At 64.0% G+C, this 25,290-nt stretch overlaps 1 protein-coding gene across 1 annotated transcript in view; it reads left to right on the top strand.

Moving 5' to 3' along the window:
• F13A1 (coagulation factor XIII A chain) overlaps positions 1 to 25,290 on the top strand; it is a 65,605-nt gene that overhangs the window by 13,685 nt on the left and 26,630 nt on the right. Inside the window, exons 5-8 of the mRNA XM_055128348.1 lie at positions 6,339 to 6,457; positions 7,722 to 7,829; positions 20,271 to 20,445; positions 21,920 to 22,058. Of these exons, the coding sequence (XP_054984323.1) occupies positions 6,339 to 6,457; positions 7,722 to 7,829; positions 20,271 to 20,445; positions 21,920 to 22,058 (541 nt within the window). The remainder of the gene's footprint in view (positions 1 to 6,338; positions 6,458 to 7,721; positions 7,830 to 20,270; positions 20,446 to 21,919; positions 22,059 to 25,290) is intronic.

The raw sequence follows: 25,290 nt of genomic DNA, 5'->3' as shown, positions 1-25,290 counted from the left end.
GACGGCGGCCAGGCAGGCTGGACAGCCCCCAGCCGCTGCCGAAGGCTCTGAGTCCCCAGGGCCCCTGTTCAGGCCATTCATCCTCCCTGACGGCCAATCGTTAGCGGTCAATGGCTCAGGGCTTGGGACTCCTGCCGGCTTCTCGGGGTCTGGGCCCGCTGGGCACCATGACCTCAGAGACTGACCTCACGGTTTCAGTCGCACGCTGCAGACGGACTGCCCAGAGAGGCCCTGGTCCCCTCCCCCTCCCTCCCTGCCCGGCAGTGCCCAGGGCCCGCCAGGTGCTCAGGGCCTGTGGCGTCCCCAGCGGGGCGTCCCCGGGATGTTCTGTCTCCCTGGCCAGGGCTTGGGCGTCTTCGCGACAGCCGCAGGACGCCATCATGGGCCCTGCTGGCCGACCTGCTCAGACCACGCCCCCCTCGCCCCCTCGGCCATCAGCCCCGCAGGCTGCACCATGTGGGTTTGCTCTTTCACGGGCCAGCGGGGAGATACCTGCCTGCCACACTGCGTGTCCCCACAGACGGGGCCGAGCCCAGCACCTCGGACGTCCTCGAGATCCGCTGGTCTGGGCCTTCGCGGTGTGGAGTCTCCAGACCCAAGAAGGGGGTTTCTGAAGGTTTTCACTCAAACCTTTCATGAGCTCTGAGCCTATTTTCACCATAGAGGTTTCCAGACGGAATGAAAAGTGGAGAGAAGAGACAGTGAGTGCGTCCCTAACTCCGACCCAGAGCACCACGGTACGGACACGTTCCCTCCGACCATCACTTTTTAGTTTTTGCTCATTTTCAAGAAAATGACAATCATCCCACGATTCTATCTGGGCATATTTTTGCACTCTTCCTTTTAGTAAGGCACTTGCTTCTACTGGTGCCTGTACACATGTACATGTATGTTCATGTGGACACACATGTGCGAGCATGCTGCATGCACTGAGCAGGCCAGAGAGCTCCTGGCGGACAGTCCCCGCTCAGGCTTCACAGCAAAGTCTCTGCCTCAGGCCCATGTCCCTGATCGCACTGAGCAAGGGTCTCTCGAGCTGAGCCGAGGCCAGCCCTGCCCGCCTGCCGTCCGTGCGGTGGCCAGCCCCAGCCCAGGCCCTGTCGTGCTGTCCAGCCCAGCCCAGCCCCTGCCCACCATCTCCTCCCCGTGCTGGGCCGAGTCTGAGCCACTGCCCCGGCCGTGCTGCTGGCCCCTGGACCCTCCGGGCCCACCCCACCCGCAGGGCCGTGAGGAGTGGGTCGGGCAGACCCGCGGTTCGCTGTGTTCCCCAGCAGGCAGGACCACCCGCCCCCTCGGGAGAGACAGGGAGAGACAGGCGGTCTGGCTGACCCACCCCCCCGAGTTCAGACTCACGGGTGCCCGCCCACGCCGCCGCCCCGGGAGCCTTTTGCAAATGAAAGTTCCGCTCGGCTGGCTGCGGGGTCTCCCCGGGGACTGTCAGCGGCTCCGTACTGATCCGTCACCCGGGCTGGCGTCCCAGCCCCCGCCAGGCGCGTGGGTGGGAGTCCAGCCCTCAGGGCGAGGGGCAGGTCCCGGCCCCGCGCAGTGGGCACACGGTCTCTGTGCCGCTGAGAACCACGGCGGGGTCCCGGTGCCGGCCACGGCGTGGGCCAGCAGAGCAGCTCCTCGGGCCGGACTCTGGGTTCGGGGGGGCTGCTGCCCCGAGCTCTGTATTCGACTCTGGGTACCCGGGTGCCGGGTCTATCAGGCTCCGGATTGTTGAGTTTTGGGTTCTGGGTCCTGGTATCTGGGTTCCAGGTTCCTGGCGTCCGGGCTCTGAGTCTCTTGTGGCCGCTGGTTCCTGGCGGGGACGCAGGATGCACATGCTCCTGCCCGCCCCCGCCTGCAGGAACGGGCGCCTCAGGTTTCCTCTCTCCTTCCCAGCCAGGGAACACTAGGAAGGGTGGTTCAGGAGGAAAGCACGGTGTGATTCTCCAGCTCACTGTGGCTGTTCTCTGGGCCCGTCTCAGGCCTGTGCTCCGGCAGGGCGAGGCCGTGGCTGCGGCCGTCCCACGAGGCAGCGCCAGCCCACTGAATCTCAGCCCTCCTGCTCGGCGCTGGGGCAGGGGCCACGGGTGTCAGGTCAGCCCTGGCCTGCTGCCCGCAGGGGCCGTGCTCAGCACGGGGCGTCCCGGCCCACTGTCCGACAGGGACCCAAACCCCTCGCGTGGCCCCACAGCTGGCAGGCCTCCCCACTGCCCTTTGCGTGTCATCTCCATGCAATGGCGTGGCCCTGGCAGGAGCAGCGGGAGACCCGGACCTGCGGGAAGGACGGGGGGGGAGGGGACGGCCACGCCCCAGGGCCCTGCTCTGTGTGACGGAGAAAGGATGGACACACGGGGGGTCGAAGGGCTGGAGGGGCCCACAGAGGGGGCAGGGGGACACGGCCAGACCCACGCCCAGGCTCTGCGCCCCTCCAGCCGGCCAGTGGTCAGCACAGGCCTGTCCCTGTCCTCAGTGCAGCAGAGAGCCCAGGTCTGGGGTGGCAGAGGGGACAAACCGAGACTCTAGCTCACACTCTGCCATCCAACCTACCACACACACACACACGCACACACATGCACACATGCACAGACATACACACACAACACATGTACACATAGCACACACACGCACACATACATACATACATGCACACACATGCACACATGCACAGACATACACACACAACACATGTACACATAGCACACACACATACATACATACATGCACACACATACACACTTGTACACATGTGCACACACTTATACACACATGCACACACATACAAATATGCACATACATACACACACATGCACACACATACACTCATACACACATGTGTACATACACATAGACAAACACACATGCACACACATACATATACACAAACTCACATACACACATGCACACACATGCGCATATACACACACATGCACATACAGACATACACATACGAATGCACCTGCACACATGCACACACATACACACGTGCACACACACGCACACACATATACACATGCACACACATGCACACACACATACATGTGCACACACGTGTGTGCGCACACACACGCACACACACTCCCCTCCTGGAGGCTGGCTGGCTGTGAGCATCCGGGGTTCACTGGGAAGGCGCAGAGGCTGATGGAGGAGGAGGGAGGGGAGGGCCCGCCCAGCCCGCCCGCCCCCGCCCTGCCCGGCCCTGCAGCCCTCGGGGCTGCTCCCAGGCCCTCGCTCCTGCTGAAGTGGTTTCCGAATTTCAGAGAACAGCACATCAATCCTGACACGCGCTGACCCGGACCACGTCTACCGACAGCTGCGGGATCATTTTACAAAACACAGCATTGACACGCGCTCCAGGCAGGGCTTTCAAGCCCCGCTCGCCGCCCTGGGAGGCGAGACAACAGGCCGGCAGCGAGGAAGGAGCTGGTGCTTTTATTTGTTAAATGCCTGGAGTGTCCCAGCCCTTTTCTGTCTCCGCCAGGACAGGAGGAAGGAGGGCCCTGGGCAGGGCCGGCCACCAGGGCCAGGGGCCTCCCGAGGCAGCCGGGGGTCCCAGCCTGGGCCCCCACCCCGGCAGGGGTCCCAGCCTTCTCCCCCTGCGAGTGGGCGCGCTGGGGCTGCGGGAGCAGCCGGCGTCTCCTCTCCTCTGGCTGCGATCACTCCCTGAGCCACAAGCCTGACGTCTGGTGAGATTTGCAGGGAGCTTGCGTGTGTCTCGGAATAGTAGGGCCGATGTTAGTCCCACGTATGTATTCCCAGGCAGCGGCTCTGCTGTTTATTCACGTTCGTTTCCTTGTCCCTGCGACTCTCGGCTGGCAGCGAAGTGACGCTCTCGGGCCCGCCTGGACCCGCCCGGCTGTTTCTCTACTGGCTCGAGCCCGCGCTTTAGGAATGCTCCCTCCCGGTTCCCTCCCGCTGCCTCGTCACCCGCAGGACCTGGGCCCCAGGCCCCGTCACTGCCCACCCCTGCCAGCGGGCCCTCTGGCTGGTGTCCACTTGCTGGTGTCCACTCGCTGGTGTCCACTCACAGGGCCCACCTCGCTGGTGTCTACTTGCTGGTGTCCTTGCTGGTGCCCGCCCCTGCTGCCCGCCCCGGGTGCCCACCCCTGGTTCCCGCCCCGGGTGCCCACCCCTGGTGCCCGCCCCTGTGCCCGCCCCTGCTGCCCGCCTTTGAAGCGGCTGCATGTGTGTGAGGATGCAGCTGGTGCCACTTTCCCAGAAACATGGCAGCCAGTGAGGGCGTCTGTGTGCTTAGCTGCGTCCTTCCGGCCAGCCCCTCACCCCCATTAGCCGCAGGCATTGGGCCAGTGGAGCTGGGCCTCGAGCCCACGGGAGCCCCCAGCCCCACGCCAGGCACCGAGCTCCCCATGGGCCCCTCCCCTGCCGCCGTGCCCGAGCCAACAGGCCCCTCCCATGGGGTCTGGATGCCCCGAGACCCCCTGCTCCTCGGGCTGGACCAGCAGGACCAAGCCGGGCTCATGCCCACGGGCTCCGCCCGACCCCCCGACGCCTTCTCCGTCCGTTCCTCGCCGGAGCCCAGGCAGCAACGCGGTGTGACAGTGTCCGAGTCCCCGCACGCCCGGCGTCCCGCTGACCTCCCCCCTAGTGTGGAGACCCGGGGACGCGTTCCTGGCGGGAGGGGAGACCCCCACTCGGCCCCTCGCCTCGGGCCTCCAGTGGACCCAGAAAGTTCCATCCGTGGAGATATTGCTTCCATCTGTCTCCATCCCTCTGCGAGTCATATTTTTTAACTTGACCTTAAAGTGCTTCTCCCGCTTTGTGATCTCACCCGTCACAACAGTTAAAACAATGTCATCAAAGCACAGCACCAGAATAGCCTTCCCCTCGCTCGGGGCGGGCGTGCCCGCAGAGGCCGGCGGCCACGAGGGGAGGGTCCACTCGCGTCTGCTGCTCTTCAGACGAAAGCGCCTGTCCGTGCGTCCCGGAGGGGCAGGCCCGGCTCGTCCCTCTGTGTCCTGCCTCTGGCCAGCGGGCCCTGGGCATGAGCTGTCCCCTGGTGTCGGGGCTCGCCCAGGGCTTCTGGCTAAAGCCCGGCGCGGTGCCAGCAGCGAGTGTCCGGCATCCAGGCCAGGCTGACCCCCCGCCCCGGGGCCCTGGGTTCTCTGGAGGACGAGGCTGCGTTGTGGGGATGAGCCTCTGACGCCAACCTCACGCGGGTTCTCAGAATAACCACACAGAGAGGCCCCCCCGCCAGACTCGCCGTCCTGGTCCCACCGAGTCTGGAAACACGAGAAAACACACAGCGGCAGCCAGACCCGTGGCACGCCGACCCGGGTGGGCCTGGGTGCCGCAGGGGGCAGCCCCGGGAGGCGCTTGCTCTGCTGCCCGGGTTCCATCCGGCACCGCTCGGGCCTCCAGCACCGTGGACTGTGGCCTGAGGAGCAGAGCTGGGGGTGCCCGCGGGGCCCAGAGCACAGAAGGCCCGGGAGCTTGGGGCCCCACGAGCTGAAGGGCCTTGTCACGGGGCGTGTGTTTACCCGTGCACGCTGCTGGGTCAGTAGAGGTGTGTGTGCCTGTGTGTGGTGTGTGTGCACATGCGTGTGTGCCCATGTTTGCATGTGTGCATGTGTGTGTGGTATGTGTGCCTGTGTGAGTGTATGTATGTATGTGTGCACGTATGTGCGTGTGTATATGCATGTGTGTGCGCATGTGTGTGCATGTATGTGTGTATGCGTGTGTGTGCACATGGTTTCCTGAGAACAGGGATGGGCAGGAGGAGGGGAGGGCGTGAGGAAAGGCTGAGGGGAGAGTGGTCAGGGCAGCCCCTGGTACGGCTGGGAGCAGGCCTGGAGCCCCCAGAGCCGACACCTCCTGGCAGCCTCGGCTGTGCCCTCCTGCCCTGGGGAGTCCGGCCCGGCCCTGCCACGCTGGGCATCCCTCCTGCACGCTCCGGGCTGTGTGGGGTCTCTCGGCCCACCTCCAGGCTGTGCGTGGTCCCTGCTGGCTCGTGGGCACCCGGTGTCTTCCTTGCCTGGGTGATGGCTGGGCAGCTGAGGCTCGGAGGGAGGGAAGTGGCCTTTTCGGGGAACCGGGACCCTCCTTGGGAATCCCGTGAGCCTGGCTGTGGCCCCTGCCTGTCCAGGACTGGAGGCAGTGTGGCCGGTGGGCAGACGCTCCCCCGGGAGCCCCTCTCTGCAGAGCCTGAACCGCTCCACAGACATGGCGCTGCGGTGTCCTGTGTCCGTCACCTGTGGGCTCGGAGGGGGGACAGGCTCCCTGTGGGCAGCAGAAGACCAGCCGTGCCCCTGTGCGTCTGAAGGGCGGTGCAGGGGACAGAGCACGCCGAGCACGCGGGCCCCGTCAGCCGTGGTGGCCTGTCTCTGTCCCTGCAGAGGACGCCGTGTTCATGGACGACGAGAAGGAGAGGGAAGAGTACGTCCTCAACGACATCGGGGTCATCTTCTACGGCGAAGCTAGAGACATCAAGAGCAGGAGCTGGAGCTACGGGCAGGTGAGCGTCCACGCGCTCGTGGGGGCAGGGTCAGGCTGAGGCCCCCGCGCCCAGAGGACGTGGCAGGGCTGTGTCCTGCTCAGAAGCGACCCCATCCCTCCCCGGGGGGCCCAGGCCCTCCAGCAGCCCCCACTAAGTCTGGAGGCAGCTTCCGACGACGCTGCCTCTCGGGACGGTGTTTGGGTCCACCTGGGTGCAGGGTTGACACGTGTCCACAGACTTGCATGTGCACCTGTGTGCACGTGTGGATGTGCCTGTCGATGTATGTGCACATGTGGCTGTCGGTGTAGAGGTGGACATGTGTGGCTGTGTGCCTGTGTGAGTGCGGTGTGTAGGTGTGCATTTACATGGCTGTGGGTAGATGGGGCTGCACGTCTGTGTGCATACGTGGGTATATGTGTGTGGGGGTGGATATACACGGCTGCGTACATGTTGACTGTGTGGGTGTGTTTATATGTAACATGTGGATGTGCGTGAGGGTGGATGGATGTAGGTGTGTGTGTGTGTGACTGTGTGGACTGAGAAAGTGTGGTGGACATGTGGCTGTGTAGGTATACATGTGTGCTGTGTGTGTATATGTAACTCGAGCCTGTGTAGGTATACATGTGTGCTGTGTGTGTATATGTAACTCGAGCCTGTGTAGGTATACATGTGTGTTGTGTGTGTATATGTAACTCGAGCCTGTGTAGGTATACATGTGTGCTGTGTGTGTATATGTAACTCGAGCCTGTGTAGGTATACATGTGTGTTGTGTGTGTATATGTAACTCGAGCCTGTGTAGGTATACATGTGTGCTGTGTGTGTATATGTAACTCGAGCCTGTGTAGGTATACATGTGTGTTGTGTGTGTATATGTAACTCGAGCCTGTGTAGGTATACATGTGTGCTGTGTGTGTATATGTAACTCGAGCCTGTGTAGGTATACATGTGTGTTGTGTGTGTATATGTAACTCGAGCCTGTGTAGGTATACATGTGTGCTGTGTGTGTATATGTAACTCGAGCCTGTGTAGGTATACATGTGTGTTGTGTGTGTATATGTAACTCGAGCCTGTGTAGGTATACATGTGTGCTGTGTGTGTATATGTAACTCGAGCCTGTGTAGGTATACATGTGTGTTGTGTGTGTATGTAACTCGAGCATGTCCCCTCCCTGTCCCCCGTGTCCCTCATCCCGCTGCCCCTGGACACTCCCCTGGGGCGAGCCCGGCCGGGCCCTCTCCTCTGGGCAGCGTCCTCACTCCCTCCCTCCCTCCTGCCCGCCCAGTTCGAGGACGGCGTCCTGGACGCGTGCCTGTACCTGATGGACCGGGCGCAGATGGACCTGTCGGGCCGGGGGAACCCCATCAAGGTCAGCCGCGTGGGCTCCGCCATGGTGAGTGCCTGTGGCCGGCCCCGGGGCTCCTCCCCCCGCCTGGCCCCCCCGGGAGTGCAGGGACACGCCTGCACCCACCCTCCAGACCAACCTTGCTCCACGGGGGGCAGCCCAGGAGCCCACGGAAACCCACTGCACACGTGGGCCACGCAGGCGGCCAGAGGAGTGGCCGGAGGGGCAGGGCTGGGCCGTGGACGGGCCGTTTGTGCTTCTGAGTCGCCTCGGGCTCCGGACAGGTGCTGGACTGGGGCTCCCTGCTGTCCACCCTGGAGGTCTGGCCAAGGGCGGAGCCCAGGGCTGGGGCCTGAGCACAGTCGGGTGGAACAAAGACGCTCCTCCCTTGGGACTACTCCAAAGGTGAACACGTAGACACACGCATGTACTCACACACCTGCCCGCACACACATGTATACATGCCTGCACACATGTAAACACACACCCATGCCCACACACCCTCGCGCACATGTGTACACATGTGTACACACCCCGCACATTCATGCATACCCATCCGCACCCACATGTACACATCCTGTACACGTGAGTACATACACCCACAACCACACATACACCTCCAACACGTGTGCATACACACTCATGCTTGCACACGTGTGCACACACACCCGTGCCCTCACACACGGCTGCAGCAATGGCCCCTGCACCCACCCGGGAGAGTGACGCGTCCCGGGCTGGGCTCCCAGCCCCTGAGTTGGGCTCGTCTGCCCCTCTGGAGAGCCCCCCAAGGTGGGGGCTTCGCCGCGGCCTCACCTGGGGGGTGGCCGGGCGCCCTGTGCCCTCCCAGGCCTCCCTGTTCCCGGGATAGAGGCTCTCGGGAGGCCGGCCAGGGGAGCAGGGCCACACAGCTCCCCCCTCACGCGCATGAGGCACCGTGGAACAGGCCAGCATGATCCCTGGGCTCGGCCGGCAGTGCTCCCGAGCCCCACACCCCCACGTGCAGCCCATCCCTGAGGCGGCGCAGCAGAGGGAGAGGCAGGGGTCCGAGCCCCGTGGCTCCCAGCAGGACACCACCGCTGGGCACGGACGGAGGGCTGGGGGCTCTGTCCAGCTTCACGCTCAGAGGAGCACAGCAGCCCCTCACGGGCCCGCGGCCCCCAACACAGAGGGGACGCTCGTCCAGGCAAAGGCCAGGCCCCGTATTCTCACGCTACCAGTTTGGGGGCTCTCAAGCAGTGCTCGGGGTCCTGGGTCATGAGGTTGATGCCAGGGCCGAGGCTGCCAGGCGTGCCAGGCCTGGGGCCTCCAGAACAGTGTCCTGTTTGCTCGAGCTGGGCGAGCACCAACAGGGTCACCGCAAGCGTCTCCGACGGAGGATTCCGTTCTGTGCCGAGTAACCTCTGGTGTGTGCGGAGAGAAGTGGCTCTCGGTGCTCAGTCTGGAGCCGGGGCGGGGGGTGGGGTGCTCAGAGCAGCCGCTGCCTCTGTGGGGTCTCGGCTGCAGGGGCGAGGGGCCGAGGGGCGCACTCCACGACACTCGGGTCTCAGCGTGAGCCGCGGCACCGCAGGAATGCTCTTCGTCCCAAGGCCCTGGGGCAGCCGCCGCCGTGAGGACGAGGGAGCCAGCTCTGCTCACCCCCTCGGTGTGTTTTTGCTGAGCTCCATCGCTGCGGAGCTGCAGCCATGCAGGAGGGGCCACGTGGGAGCCGGGGCAGCTCTTCCCGCCTGGCGCCCGGCCATGCAGCGCCGCGAAGCCGCGAGTTAAGCCCATAATCCCAATGCAAATTGCTGCAAATCGCATTAATCACGGAAAGCCGGGAAGTTCCCGGTCTGAGTCTGCAGCCCAGTGACAGCGGCTCCAGGAGAGTCTGGGGAGGGTCTGCTCGGTGTGTTGGAGCTGGGGGGCCGGGGGCCTCGTCCCTGCCCCCCCTGCTGGCAGAGGCATGGGAGGCGCCCGGCCCTCGCAGGCCGGCCCCACGGCGGGCCCCTAAATCCCGAGAAGAGCTCTGTGGATCTTCCCAAAGCCCACCCAGTCCAAATGATTCCAGGAGCTAAAATATTGAGCCTCGAAAAAAATCAATAAAAGAAGATATATCGTTTTTTAGGAGGGAAAAAATAATCAGCCGCGTCTGGCTGCTCCTGTTCTCTAGCTCGGCACCCTGGAATCTGCCACGAAGCCGCCGAGTGAATTCAGACAAAGGCCAGAGGGAGCGGGGCCCTCAGAAGCCTCAGGGGTCTGGCTTCAAACAGGGGGTGTCTGCAGAGCGTCCGGAGAAACGAGAGCCTCTGCCCCCCACCCCGAGGAAGCTGCCAGGGACGGGCAGAGGCGGCTGTCTCGGGTCCTGCAGCTACCCCGGGGTGTGCAGGCTGGGGCAGGCGTGCAGGAGCACTGGCCCTGGGCTCGGGGTCAGCAGCCTCGGCCCTGCCCAGGGTGGGGTCTGCAGGGTCCCAGCACAGAGGGAGGAGGGACAGGGCGGCTGCCCCGGGCCCCAAGGACGCGAGTCCCGGTCAGCAAGGGCCTAAGACAGCTCACGTGCAGGGGCCACCTGGGCCTTCCGTCACCCCAGAGGGCAGTGCTACACGGTCCCGGGCGTCCATCCTGGATGCCCAGCGTCCACTCGATCAGCCTGTCTGGGGCGGCTCCCAGCCATCGGCCTGCTCGCCGTGACCCCTCTCTGGGCGGTTCCTCCTGCCCACTCTCCCCTCAGCAGAGCGAGTTCCCGGAACCCGTCACCGGCAGGTCTGGGCTGGAGGCACCCGTGAGGTCAGTGGGGAGACCCTGGCCCGTGAGGCCACGCAAGGTCGCGTGAGGAGGGCGGGGACCCCCAGCGCCTTGCAGGCACCTAGCGCTGCTCCCAGGAAACCAGGCTGAGGCCAGCGACACAGGAGGGTGGTGACAGGGACTCGGGCTTAGGGAGAGACATGGGGTCCTGGAGACCAGCGTGAGCACAGGCAAAGGCCCTTGGAGGGGGTGGGAGTCATGGTGAGGATGGGGTGATGGTGATGGTGGTGACAGTGATGTCACATAGTGATGGTCACAGCGTGATGGTGGTGATAGTGATGTCACATAGTGATGGTCACAGAGTGATGGTGGTGACAGTGCTGTCACATAGTGATGGTGACATAGTGATGGTGGTGACACAGTGATGGTGACATAGTGATGGTGACACAGTGATGGTGACATAGTGATGGTGACACAGTGATGGTGGTCACAGAGTGATGGTGGTCCCAGTGCTGGTGGTGACATAGTGATGGTGACACAGTGATGGTGACATAATGATGGTGACATAATGATGGTGACACAGTGATGGTGACATAGTGATGGTCACAGAGTGATGGTGGTCACAGAGTGATGGTGTTCCCAGTGCTGGTGGTGACATAGTGATGGTGACACAATGATGGTGACATAGTGATGGTGACACAGTGATGGTGACACGGTGATGGTGACAGAGTGATGGTGACATCCTGCACACCCCGGGGGTGACACAGTGATGGTGACATAGTGATGGTCACAGAGTGATGGTGGTCCCAGTGATGGTGGTGACATAGTGATGGTGGTGACACAGTGATGGTGACACGGTGATGGTGACACAGTGATGGTGACATAGTGATGGTCACAGAGTGATGGTGGTCCCAGTGCTGGTGGTGACATAGTGATGGTGACACGGTGATGGTGGTGACGATAGTGCTGGCGTCCCTCCTGAGAGGTGTAGCAAGACTCTCAATATTCACTCAGTCAGTCAGTTAAAATGTATCGACAATCTGCAGTCCAAGCACTACGCTACAGTTTCAAGCGGAACAAATTCTGACTCACAGATCTTGTCCTGGTGGTAAGCCAGGCTGGTCAGGAGAACCCAACCTCTCTGCTGAGGTAAGGCGCCTGCTTCCGCGGGGCCTGACCAGCGTTGGGACCGGGTCAGGGCCTGAGCAGTAACCAACCCCGGCAGTGCCTGGGAGGGACCAGGGGCGGGCAGGGCTCGAGCTGCTCCTCTGAGCCTTGACTGTGGCTGTAACTGTTAAGGTGACATTATTGGGAAGTTTTGGGGGGACAGCGAGGAAGAGGTGCCGGCATGGTGACATATTTCTGAGCCCCAGTCCTTATCCTGCTGCCAACTTGAATGTTCTTGGTCCCGTTGAGAGGTGTGCGTTTATTTTTAACCCTGGTCTTTTGCTAATATCGAACCAGGATAACATCATTAATCCCCATTAATCCCCTGTTCTGACGCTGTCTTTGGGGAACAAACTCAAGATCGAGCCTATTTTTTAACCAATCAATGTTCAATGTACTCTTTAGTCTTATTAAAAAAAATATCACGAGCTCCAGCTAGTAAATCAGCCGGGCTAGCGTGGAGACGGGCACAGCCCTCCCGCCAGCCCAGAGAGCCTGGGACTGGCCCTGGTCAGTCTGTGAGCGGGAGGACAGGGCTGGCCTGGCGTCCACGGCCCTCCCCGCCCAGTGCTTGCAGCTGCTCGTCCCCTGCCTGGGCCTGGGGATGTCGCCCGGGATCTCTCCTACCTTGCAGCAGGGACGGCTCATGGCCGCAGACCACCCCCTGCCCGTCTCCCCCTCACCCGCCCACCCCTCCCCAGGGAGCCCGTCAGAGCTGGCCGGGCCCCCGGCCGTGCGACACCACACGACGGGCCCCCTCGCCGCTTCTTTAATTTTGAAAACGCTGCTTCTCTTTGGGTTCGTGAACGCCCAGGTCCCTGGTCCCTTTCCCGGAGCCGGCCATCCCGGGGAGGCGCCCCAGGCCCTGGCACGGGATGCGGGCCGAGCCGGCCCTCTGACACAGCCTGGTGTGTGGGAGAGGAGGGCGGCCCCGCCTTCCTCCAGGGGCCGGGGGGTGACCACGCCAGGCCACCCAGCCCAGCCGGGACCCTCCACTCCGCGCTCAAAGGCTGGTGTGCCCTGATAGTGCCACCTGGGGGCTGGCAGAGTTGGTGCCCCATGCAGAACTGCCCGGCTCGGGGCCGGCTGGGAAGGCGACTTGGAAGCTTCACGCCTGGGCCCAGCAGGATGCGTCCAGGCCGCTGGCCGTGGCATCAGGCTCCGGGAGGTGACCGTGTGTGGGCAGGTGGGCTCTGCCTGTGCCGCCAGCTGTGGGGACACTTCCGGGCCCGGGGGTCCTGGGCAGGATAGCCGGTGCCGTGGAACCCCGCAACCTCCCGGCTGTCCCACGTGACACTCAGCGCGTCCGACCAAGAGCCAGGGAGGGAGGTCACAGGGGACAGGGAGGGCCCGGTCACAGGGGACAGGCGAGGGCCCAGTCACGGGGGACAGGGAGGGAGGTCACAGGGGACAGGCGAGGGCCCAGTCACAGGGGACAGGGAGGGAGGTCACAGGGGACAGGCGAGGGCCCGGTCACAGGGGACAGGCGAGGGCCCAGTCACAGGGGACAGGCGAGGGCCCGGTCACGGGGGACAGGGAGGGAGGTCACAGGGCTCAGGTGAGGGCTCCTGCTCCAGCCCTTCAGGCAGAACCAGAGTCTCCACCTGCCTCTGTGGCTCAGACCTCGGTGAGTTGGAAGGACAGGGGAGACAGACACCCCCGGTGCCTGCCAGAGCCCTCGGGGGCCCCAGCCCCCCCCCTCACAGCCTGACCCCTGACCCCGGCCCAGTGCTCGTCCTGTCAGGGAGAATGGAACCTGAAATTCTGTCAGGTGAGAAACACCCACGTCGGTGCTCGGGGCGTCAGGAGCCCCGCAGTGGAGCTGCCGGAGGAGCACGGACAGGCGGCCGGGGGTGACCGCGGGCACGCGGGGAGCGGGAGCTGGGCCGTGAGCTCGCCTCGCCCGGCACGGCTTCCTGAGGTCCCCGGGCCCCGCAGACGGGCTCTGCTTTCTGCTCGGTTCTGACAACCGGCAAGTGACCGGGGTGCTGTGTGGGACAGACTCAGGGCCGTGTCCAAGGACAGCTCCAAGGTCACGGCTGCGCTGGACACGGAGCTGGCCCCTCCGGGAGCCTCCCGTGTCCTCTGCCTGCCCTTCCCCGCTCCAGGGACAGGCTGCCCGTCAGTCCCGCCTGGCTCGCTCCCTCTCCGGGGGGCGGGGGCTTCCCTCCCGAGTGAGCTGCTCCAGTAATGAAGTTTCCATTTGTGGGCAAACAGCTTGGTTTTGCAATTATTAAGGTTGCGTTTCCCATGCCTGCTCGCCCCATATTTCTGGAGGAAAACAGACATTTATTACCAGCCGTCGCCCGAATGTGATAATCATGGTGCGTCTGGACGCCTGCTCTCCCCGAATTGCTTCCTGGAATGAGCTGGTGAAACTGCATCTATTTTGTGATCACATCGGGCTGTTTCTGAGGCACGGAGCCGCCTTCCAGCACCCCCAGCTGCGTGCAGCCGCTCCGCAGCGTCTCTGGGGCGCACTCGGGCAGGCGGGGAGCGGCACGGGCACCGAGCACGGCTCTCCGGGAGGGGCCCGAATCTGTCAACTTTAGGGTCTTGGTTGCCTCCTTATTTCCCCCGTTCTCCCTCAACTTCTTTATCTCCCGTTTCACTCCCTGCTACCCCCCTTCCCTTCATCCATCCATCATCCAACTCTCCATCCATCCACCCGCTATCCATCATCCGTCCACGCACCACCCATCACCCACCGTCATCTGTCACCCATCCCTCCATCCATCCATCCATCCATCCATCACCCACCCATCATCTGTCAACCGTTCATTCATCACCCATCATCCCTCCATCCATCCATCCCTTCATCCAAATTTGTCTGGAGCCACAAAACTCACTGGTCGTGACCAGCAGTAAGGGGAGAGGGGAGGAGAAGCACCCCGGGGTGTTCTTGGAGCCGGGGTTGCTGGGCTGATGGTGGATTGTCTGAGTCCTGCAGACCGGGCTGCTATTCCCACATTTATAATATTGCTACCAATGATAAGTTTATTTATTTATTTATTTATTTATTTTTGCTTTTTGGGTCACGCCCGATGATTCTCAGGGGTTACTCCTGACTCTGCACTCAGGAATTACTCCTGGCGGTGCTTGAGGGACCATATGGGGTGCTGGGAATCGAACCTGGGTCGGCCGTGTGCAAGGCAAATGCCCTACCCGCTGTGCTATTGCTCCAGCCCCTACCAGTGATAAATTTAAAGTGTGAGTTTAAAAATACGCGTGGTGTTCCATTCTCTACCATCCTTGCCCCATGCGATGTGGTACAGCTCTAAAGAAAACTCCGGAAGGACATAAATATCTCAATCTCTTTCTCTCTCCCTGGCCCATGTCTGATTCTCTCTTGCGATCAGCATCAGCAAAATGTGTCTGGACCAAATGTGAGCCCTGCACCACCGCCAGACACTGTGTTACTCGGCTCTGGCGTGTCTGTCATGGTCCCACATCACGGAATGCGTGTCAGGGTTGTATGCAGAGCCTTTGGCATGACACTCCCTGTATGTAACACGGCTGTGCGGGGTAGGACCGTGCTGACGACATACAGAGGAACTTTCACCATGTAAGTCAGGGTTGGTGTCAGGTCTTTGTCCCTGAGGGGAAATCGACACACGGTCAGCTGCTCCCACACTGACCACCTGGCTGCAGGCTGCTCAGTGCTAGCAGCCCGGACCCTCCCTCCCATCCTTTCTGTCAGCCTCCTCCCCCCACGCCCCACCCCACTGCAGCTGCTGATCTGATTCCCGTCATCCGATTCCTTGCCCTTGGGAGACGGCATATGGGCGCAGGTGTCTGTCTGCCGGGGCCGCCCTGCCCTGCCCGCTCCCCGTTCCTGGGGCGTCCTTCTCACTGGCGCCTTGCACCTCGGCACATCCAAACTCACAGTCCGTGTGTTCTGTCGAGGACCTGTGGGGGGGTAGGCCCGAGGGCTGCGGCGAGCAGAGTGGTGTCCATGGTCTTGCGCGTCCGTTGCTCCCTCGTCTTCCTTCCCTGGGGCTCTAAGTGGAGCCACTCGGCCGTGGGTGTTGGTGACTCACTTTGCAAGTGCTGGCCTGTGCTCCGAGGTGACCGGGCCACTCTGCCTTCCTGGAAGCCCAAGAGGAAAGTTCCAGGGCTCCGTGGCTGAGCTTCTCGGGCGGCAGCCTCCAGAGTGCTGACCTCCGCATCGGTGCGGGGATGGCTCCTCGGGGTGCCGTGTCCACTTCTCTGACGCCCGCGGTGTCAGCACTTCCGTGGACCATGGCCACTCTCTCGGTGCCCTATTTTCTCGTCTTTTCCCGTGGTCTTTCTGGGTTGTCTCTTGATCATCTATTTGTAGTTACTTGCGACACAGGTCAGAGACATGCCCTCTGCCAGCTCTGCAGAAGGGATGTTCCCCCGGGTGACGCCTCCCATTGCACTTTCCTTCCTTTTAATTCTCTTTCTTTTTTCCTTTTGGGCCACACGAGCTGCAGGATGGCCCTCCTGGGGACTGGACCTGGTTCATTGCCTTCCCCAGTGGGCTTGGGGCCCAGGCCCCAACATTGTATTTTTATTACTGATGAGTTTTAGAGGCAAAAGTTGAAATAAGTGATAAGATTCCATTTTTAATGCTTGAAAGGTTCTTCCCTGGGAAGCGGGAGCTCTCGAGGGGTGGAAACTCTTCTCCCCTTTGTGAAGTGTCTGACTCGGCCTTTGCAGTTCGCTGTGTGCTCGCGTGGGCCTTCCGTGTGGCGTGAGCCTGGGGTGCTCCTGGGTGGGCCACCCACGGCCCCGCCCCTCGGTGGCGGTCAGGACACACAAGCCCGCAGCAGCTGATGCACAGCGCCAGCGCGTGGGGCAGGCTGGCGTCCCGGAGCTCCCGGGGGCTGGGAGACCCTGTCGGAGAAGACCCGGAGGAGGCATATTGGGGCTCTCCCACCGCTCTGAGGACCCCTTTCCGGGGGTCTTTCTTCTGCCATGGGGGCGAGGCTGTGGGCTGGGCGGCAGGCATGTCCCTCCCACGGCCCTCGCTCCGCTTGCTTCTCCAAGACGATGTTTTGCATCAAAACACCAGGTGGGCCTGGCTCCCTGGGGGGAGCTCAGCTGTGCCTGGAGACAGGCGCCGCCCCCCACCCCCCGCCCGCGGACGCGGCTGCTCCAAGGCACGAAGCTCAGGCCCAGCGTGGGGGGCTGCAGGCGGCGGCGCTCCTCCCAGGGCTGATTCTTCCCCTCCCTCGGGACTCGCGCCCCCAAAGCCCGTCAGGCTCCCCCGTTTATGCCCAACGTGCTCCGAGAAACGGCCGTGGCCGGATGTGGTGCGAGGCTGTGCTGCGGAGCCCAGGGCTCCTCCACGGGGCGTCACCTGCAGCCGCACAGCAGCCGACGGTGACGGGTCCAGGCCGGGAACATCGGGCCCAGCCGGGAGCACAGCACCCAGAGCGAAAGACCCCTCTGTCCAGGTGTCAGCCGGGCCAGGACAGACAGACGCTCCCTTGGACGCGCAGGACGCGGGGACAGGCAGCCGCCCCGACACCTCTTGGTTCAGTCGCGGGCGAGTTTGCTGCTGCCCCCGAGGCTGAGGGCCGGACTGCTTCTGAGCCTCCTGCTGACCGCCTCTCGGGTCTGGCCGGAACTTCAGCTGTGCCCTCTTGGGCACTGTCCACTCTCACAGCCCTGGGCTCCTGGCACCTCGTCCTGCCCACATCTCCTGTCTGACCCTCAGGCTCCCCTTTCCCTCCTGCCCTTCGCCTGCTGTGCGGTTCCTGAGTGGGCACGACACACACTCTGGGGGCCAGTGGGAGCCTTTAGGGTGCTCACACGTGCCCTGGAGGCTGGCACCCTCACCTGTGACCCTGGGCACCCTCACCTGTGACTCTGGGCACCCTCACCTGTGACCCTGGGCACCCTCACCTGTGACTCTGGGCACCTTCACCTGTGACCCCGGAACACCTCCACCTGTGACCCCAGGCACCTCCACCTGTGACCCCGGGCACCTTCACCTGTGACTCTGGGCACCTTCACCTGTGACCCTGGGCACCTCCACCTGTGACCCCGGGCACCTCCACCTGTGACCCCGGGCATCTTCACTTGGACTCTGGGCACCTTCACCTGTGACCCTGGGCACCTTCACCTGTGACCCTGGGCACCTTCACCTGTGACCCTGGGCACCCTCACCTGTGACCCTGGGCACCTTCACTTGGACTCTGGGCACCTTCACCTGTGACCCTGGGGCATCCTCACCTGTGACCCTGGGCACCTTCACCTGTGACCCTGGGCACCTTCACTGTGACTCTGTTGCACACCTCGCCGTGTGCCAGGGACCCCTGCCCTGAGCGGTGGCAGCCCTGCTGCCGGGACCAGAGGGGCACCTGTGAGTGAGCCTGTGACCTGCTCAGAACCGTGTTTGGGGGCCTCCACAGGGTCCCCCGAAGACTCGTTTCTTTTCTTGAGCCTCAAAGAACTTAAGTCCACACTCAGCCACTTTATAGTTTGGAAAAGTGATTAAACCAGTAGAGGAGAAATAATTAACATCTTGATCTGAGGAATTCCAGGACAACCCACCTTGGCATCAGACCTGCTGGAGCCTCAACCTCCCCCCGAGCGGACGGCTCCCGCCCTGGTCTGCGGCTCTGATTACCCCGTGCCGTGCGACTGTCCCACCTCCAGCCCCCCGTCTCGTGGTGGCTTCCTCCCCGAGAGCTTTCGTCTATGCCATTAGCTTTATTTTAGCGGCGTCTGTTGGACCCGCACGTGTTTGCTCCTGCGCCTGAGCTGCGGTGTCGGGTCTTTGCGTGTTCCTGAGGCCAGGAGTCCCTGGGATACTCCTCACGTGCCTGCCTCCTCTTGGAGAGCCTCTGCCCAGCCGTGCTGTCCACACGCTCACACACACACAACCATGACCTCTGCGTGCACACACGCCTCTCCACTCTGCCCGCCCGCCTGAGTCCGGCTCCCCCGGGCTCTGGGGCTCGCGGCTTATCCTGGGGGCTGTGGGAGGGGGCTCTGCAGGCGCCTGCTGGCCCGCACGCCCCCTCTCCAGGCTCCTGTTCCTGGGGCCACCCCCAGCTCCACCTCACTCCTGCCCCCGGCCCCGTTTCCCACCTACGGGGGCAGACGTTTCCTGCAGGCGTCTCCGGGACTGCGAGGCTCACAGGAGACGCCCAGGCCTGCCCACTCCGTGGCACCAGCCCTACTGTTCCACGGCCCCAAGGCGGCCTGGAGAGGCCTGGGGCACTCGAGCCCCTCGGTGCCCATCTGCGGGGTGGGTGGGCCGGATTCCAGGCCACCAGCATGAAGCTCGAAGCTGGCGTCCGTGGGTTCCCTCCGAGCTCCAGCCCAGCCTGGGGTGTCTCCAAACACCCCACGGAGCCCTTCCGTCCGTCCCCAAGGACAGAGGCGTCTGTCCTTGTGTCTGAGGCGCCCGAGGTCGAGGCTCTAGAAGGCGAGCAGGAGCTAATCGACAGGCGCTGACGTGCTTCTCTGTGCTGGTGAGAGCCGGGTGGGGGGGGCAGCAGAGCCTGGGAGGGGCCTTGCCAGACACCAGCTCGTTAGTGGGGGCGTCGGCGCCCCAGAACCCACTGCCGCCTCCGAGACACTGATAAAGGGACAGACGCTGGGTCCGGCTCTGCCCAGAGGCTGGTGGCACCGCCTGGGGCCCCAGGCCGGCAGGGACCCGGGCGCTGACCCACGGCCCACCCGCCAGTCCGAGAGCTCTGCCCAGAGAGCAGGCAGGCAGGGCCCCGGGGTGACCCAGCGGGCGCTGGCCGAGCTGGTCGCAGAGCCCGTGTGTGCAGTGACCGGGACCGAGCCCGCCTGACGCGGCTGCAGATTCTCTCTCACACTTGCCAGGTTCCCGGCGGGAAGAGCAGGGCCGGGGGAGACAGGGCAAGTCACGCAGGCCCGTCCCGGGAAGGCACGGGGCCGCCGGGGCCCGGGGAGCTCGGGCCCCCCTAGATCCCACACGGGCCCCCTCACCTCTGCCTCTGAGCCCCCGACGCCCGCTCCCGCGTGTCCTCGCTCCGCCAGGCCCGGGGCTGGGCAGCAGGCTCGGACCCTGCAGCTGTGCCCGGAGCACACGAGAGGCCAGGCTGGGCACGCCTCTGCATGAAGGGCCAGTGTCCCCCCGCCTGCGTCATCTGGGGCCCAGTGGGCGGAGCCCCGCGGAGAGGCCAGCCTTGGGCGGCCGCCCCGGGCAGCTGGGCACCTCGAGGGCACCGTTCCCTCGGCTGTGGCCATGCTGGCTCTTTCCCGGTCAGTGTCTCTGTCTCTGGTCACTCACTGCTGGCCTCACTGTCACTCTGGGTCCCTGTCCCTGCTCTTGGCTCCCTGTCCCAGGTGACAGCTGCTGGTGTCAGGGGCTGCCTCCGCCACTGCCTGTGACCTGAATGTGCCTCGGTTTCCCCAGAGGCCCGAAAGGCCACTGGTTGACCCTCTCGAGTGGGCTGTCTCTAACGGGCCCACAGGTGCGCGTGCCTTGCCCGTCACGAGCAGATCTCTTTTCCACACCGTGCCTTGCTCTCCACGGGGCCTCAGCCCGGAGCCGGGCCCCCGAGGGCTGCGAGTTGGGGGCCACGCCCTGTGGGTGCATCGGTGCGAGGCCTCGGGACGGACGTGACCGTCCTCTCTCCCGCACCCCAGGTCAACGCCAAGGACGATGAAGGTGTGCTGGTGGGGTCGTGGGACAACGTGTATGCCCACGGGGTGCCGCCCTCGGCCTGGACGGGCAGCGTGGACATCCTGCTGGAGTACCACAGCTCCCGGAGCCCCGTGCGCTACGGCCAGTGCTGGGTCTTCGCCGGCGTCTTCAACACCTGTGAGTCTGCGGCCTCCGCCCAGGCGAAGCCCACGCCCCTCGCCGCCCCCCTGCCCTCGGTGGTGGCTATTCCTGGCAGCAGCCGGTGCTTGATTAAACCGGTTCCGAGACCCCCCGGGAATGCGGGTTTCCAGGGAGAGCGATGGCCCTTCTCCCGGCCATCCATCACCCGGCGCCCGGAGACACGGGGACCGGGGGGGTGGGGGGGTGTGGAGGAGCCTTCCCCTGCTGCCCGCACACTCACAGCCGGCAGGGAGAGAGGCCGCCCGCTGCCCGAGGCCCGGGGAAGTGGCCCTTGTGGGTCCTCTGTGTCCGACAGGCTGAGTCTGCCTGGCCCTGTCCCGGCTCTGGAGGGACCGAGGTGGCCCTTGGCAAGCAGAGGTCAGCCCGGACTCGGTGTCCCCGGTCCTTCCCCAGCCTCCCTGTCCACTCACCGACTCTTGGCGTCCGCACACACGGGCCTGAGCAAAGCCAGTGCCAGAGAGTGCGTCCACTCACTCCACCTCCCAGGTTCACTGTCCATTGTGCACTTGGCCAGCAGGCGGGCAGGCGGGCGGGCGGGCGGACGTCCAGGAGGCGCTCACGGAAGCTCCCTCCAAGTCACCCTGAGGCCTGTGCATGGCCGGGCAGGGGCCAGAGTGCCGTGTTCTGATGGGCCAGGCTGGCCCTCCTGGCCGTCCCAGAGGGATCTCCCTGGGGTGGAGACGCCCGTCTCGTCCCCGGGGACCCACCCCACCAGCCTCGAGGGCAGGCACGATTCTGCCCCCCAAGAGCCACGACTGTGGACCCTGGAATTGGTTCCACGAAACGGGCTGTTGCTTCCCTCCTGCCCGCTGCCTCGGCCCTGCTCCAAGGCTGACCCGGGCAGAGGCGGAGCCCCCCCGCAGCCCCTCACCCCTGCTGTCTGGGGCTCTCCTGGTGGCCAGAGGGACCCGGGCAGGCAGAGCCATGGGGGGAGCCCGAGGGGAGCCTGAGGGAAGCGGCTCAGGCTGGGCTCGGCCGGGCACTTCCTCGTGGGCTGGTCCTGTGCAGTCACTGACCGGGGACCCTGAGGCCCACCGGGCTCTGCTCGGAGCCTCAGGGCTGTTCTCTAGAAGGGGGGGGGGACTTTGTTTAAAATGCTGAACTATTCTGAGAGGGAGAAAAGGGGCGGGAGTCATTAATCTCACAGCTGTCAGCTGAATTATTCTCAATGAATCCTGAAGCGTGGCGTCCCGGGGGCAGGAAGGCGCCGGGATTGCGGCTGGTCGATACGGCGATGGCCAGAGGCCTGCAGGCCGGCCAGCCCACCCGGCCCCTGCACCAAGCTCAGACTGTCCACCATGTGTGACACACGTCAGGGACGGGCTGGTTGCCGTGTGTGACACGTGTCGGGGAGGGCGGGTGTGACCCGAGGGCCGGTCCCTGTGTGTGGGTCGCACGTGGCCTGGGGCTGGCCCGCGGGTGGCGTCCGAGACGTCCCTTGCGCCCACAGTCCTGCGGTGCCTGGGCATCCCCGCGAGAGTCGTCACCAACTACTTCTCGGCGCACGACAACAACGCCAACCTGCAGATGGACATCTTCCTGGAGGAGGACGGGGCGGTCAGCAACAGGCTCACCAGGGACTCCGTGTGGTGAGTGGCCGGCGGGGGGACGGCGGGGACAGCAGGGCTGTTGGTCCCCGTGGGCCAATCAGGACGGATGACCCGCAGCAGCGAGTGAGGCCGCGGGGCCGGTCCCCAGGGGCCCGAGTGTCCGCGCCTGCTGGGGGGTCGGCCCGGGGTGGGCTGGGCCTGCGGCGGGCGTGGGGGAGGTCCGACCACGCCCGAGACGGGGCCCCTGGCTGGGGGGCCTCGTGCTTCCCGAGAGGCGCCACCACCAGCAGACAGGTGTGCGAGGCTGTTCCCTCAGCTCTGAGGTGGCAGAGGGGAGTGCCTGGGCGGCAGGCGCTGCCACAGCCCCCACACCCGGGGGCCGCTGACCTGACGGGGGACACACTGTCACACAGTCACACCAGCAGGGCGGGGGCAGGGCGGGGCCCGCGCGGAGACGGAGATGGGGCAGCACGATGACCACGCAGGGGGCAGCCCCGAGTCTGCTGCAAGGGCCAGACAGGGAGAGGGGCAGCACCACGGCCCCTCCAGCCCCCCCCACACACCACACACAGTCACACACAGTCACACACAGTCAGTCACATACTGTCACACACAGTCACACACTGCCACACACAGTCACACACAGTCAGTCACATACTGTCACACACAGTCACACACTGCCACACACAGTCACACACAGTCACACACTGCCACACACAGTCACACACAGTCAGTCACATACTGTCACAGCACACAGGTCACACACTGTCACACACAGTCAGTCACATACTGTCACAGCACACAGGTCAGACACTGTCACACACTGTCACACATGCTGTCACACAGCACACAGGCCACACACTGTTACACATTGTTGCACACTGTCACACATAGTCACACACTGTCACACACAGTCACACACAGTGTCACACACAGTCACACAGCACATGGGTCACACATTGTTACAGCCACACACAGTTATACACTGTCACACATACTCACACACACTCACATGCTGTCACACACAGTCACACACTCATATGCTGTCACAGCATACACTGCCACATATTGTCACACATGGTTACAGTCACACACAGTGACACACTGTCACACACACTGTGACACACTACCACACAGCACACAGGTCACACACTGTCACACACTGTTATATAGCCGCACTGTCACACATTGTCACACACCCTGTAACACACTGTCACACATTCACACACTGTCACACATGCACTGTCACACTGTCTCACACTGTTACAAGCTCACACACTGTCTCACACACTATCGTACACACACTATCACGCACTGTACCATTAACACACACACATCATAGACACACAGCCCCTGTGCTCACACAGTCACAAACTCACACAGAGTCACACTCACACTGTCATAGACACAGACACACACAGTCACAGTCTTCTACAATACACTCGCATATACACACGCACACGCACACACACACCCTTCGGCGGCCTGGACGCAGCTCTGACCCAGTCTGGGCCGGGCTCTGCAGCTGCGTCCCATGGGGGAGGGTCTCTGCCGGGGTGAGGGTCTGGAACAGGGCCCGGGGCGGGGCAGCACCCGCCCGTCGGCCCAGAGCTCAGAGGTCAGGAGCAGCCTGCCCAGGGCGCCGCCTTCGCAGGGCCCGGCAGTGTTTGCGGGGGTCTAGAACCCAGGTCTGGAAGGTTCTGGAAGGTGAGCCGGGAGTCACGGGGACCAAGAGTCAGGCCGTGGGGCCACGTCGGGTTTCCAGGCTCCGAGTGGGAAGTGGCCAGGGTGGCCAGTGCTCTGGGAGCCCCGAGGGCCCAGAGGCCAGAGGCCAGAGACGCGCAGCCTCGGGAAGCAGCGGGACCCCGGCCCGGCCAGCCCCAGCCTGCGTCCTGCGCGCCCCGGCTCCTGCTCTCCTCCCCGGTCAGGCCGGCACCGAGGGCACCACAGCGCCCGCCCTCCCCGCGCCCACCGGCCCGGCCTGCCGCCCCCCACGCCCACCGCCCGGCCTGCCCCCCCGCGCCCACCGGCCCAGCCTGCCCCTCCTGCGAGGCCCCTGCCAGCCTCTGGACTCCCGGGACCCAGCCGGCCCGACGCCACCCCCAGCCAGCAGCGGCCTCGGCCTGCCCTCGGGAGCTCTGAGCCCCGGGCGTGAGGCCAGGCTGGGCTCAGCTCCCGGCGCGGGGACCACGTCTGGTCCTCCCGGCCCGGCGCCAGCTGCTGGCACTGCCGGGCAGAGGCAGCCCCGGGCCTGGGAGGGCCCAGGTCACTGGAGGACGCGGGGACGCGGGCGGCCCTCAGCCTGCAGCCCTCCTGTCCTCAGGTGAAGCTCGATTCAAACTGGCTCTTTCCTGTTTCGGTTTTTGAAATCGTGGTGAACTGGGAATTTGTATTTTTCCGTTTTAGCTCAAGGTTGTGACAGTCTAAGAATTCGTCATGATCTGAGGAGAAAGAAATCACAGTTTCATTCTGTTTCTCTTAGCACAACACGGGGAAAAACACGGAACCAAGTCAGACTACCTGGGCCTTTCTCCTCTCTCTCTCCGTGGCGCTAGGTGCCTGGTGACTGAACCAAGCCGGCGGAGGGGGTGCGGGCAGGAGCTTTGCCCCGCTGGCCACGTGTGCCTGGTGTGAATGTGTGTGCCCTAGTGTGCATGTGTGTGCCCTGGTGTGCAAACGTGTGTCCTAGCGTGCATGTGTGTCCTAGTGTGCATGCGTGTGCCCTGGTGTGCAAACATGTGTCCTAGTGTGCATGCGTGTGTCCTAGTGTGCACATGTATGCCCTGCTGTGCATGCGTGTGCCCTGAAGTGCGAGCCTGCGCCGGCCGCCCTTCACTCGAAGGCCGTTCTCAGCCCGCGCTCTGCATGGGCCCCTCACGTGAAGCCGGGCGGCGGTCTCGGGAGGGGCCGGCCTGCAGCCCCCGCGCCCGCGAGCTCACACGCCCAAGCTCCGTGGCGGCTCCCGTCCTCCCCCCCCCCCCCCGGGAGCGGGCGGCTCTGTGCAGCCGGCCGCGCCTTCCCTCCCACGGAGAGCCTCGGCCGTGGCACGTGTGGTCCTGCGGCCCAGCCTGACACCCTGTGGGACCCAGCTGGTTCCGAGGCCGCCCCCCGGCAGAAGCCTCGGGCCACGCGCCCTCCCAGGCTCTCCGCTTCTGCCTCGGGCCAGGAGCACTCGCGTGCAGCCGGCGGCTTGGCATGGGCACGGCTGGCGCTGGCGTGGGCACGGCTGGCGCTGGCGTGGGCACGGGGGTGGGTCATGCTGAGCCGAGAC

The sequence above is a fragment of the Sorex araneus genome, chromosome 2 (genome assembly GCF_027595985.1).
Source record: "Sorex araneus isolate mSorAra2 chromosome 2, mSorAra2.pri, whole genome shotgun sequence".
NCBI classification, from domain to species: domain Eukaryota; kingdom Metazoa; phylum Chordata; class Mammalia; order Eulipotyphla; family Soricidae; genus Sorex; species Sorex araneus.
This window is presented reverse-complemented; position numbering and strand designations above follow the sequence as displayed.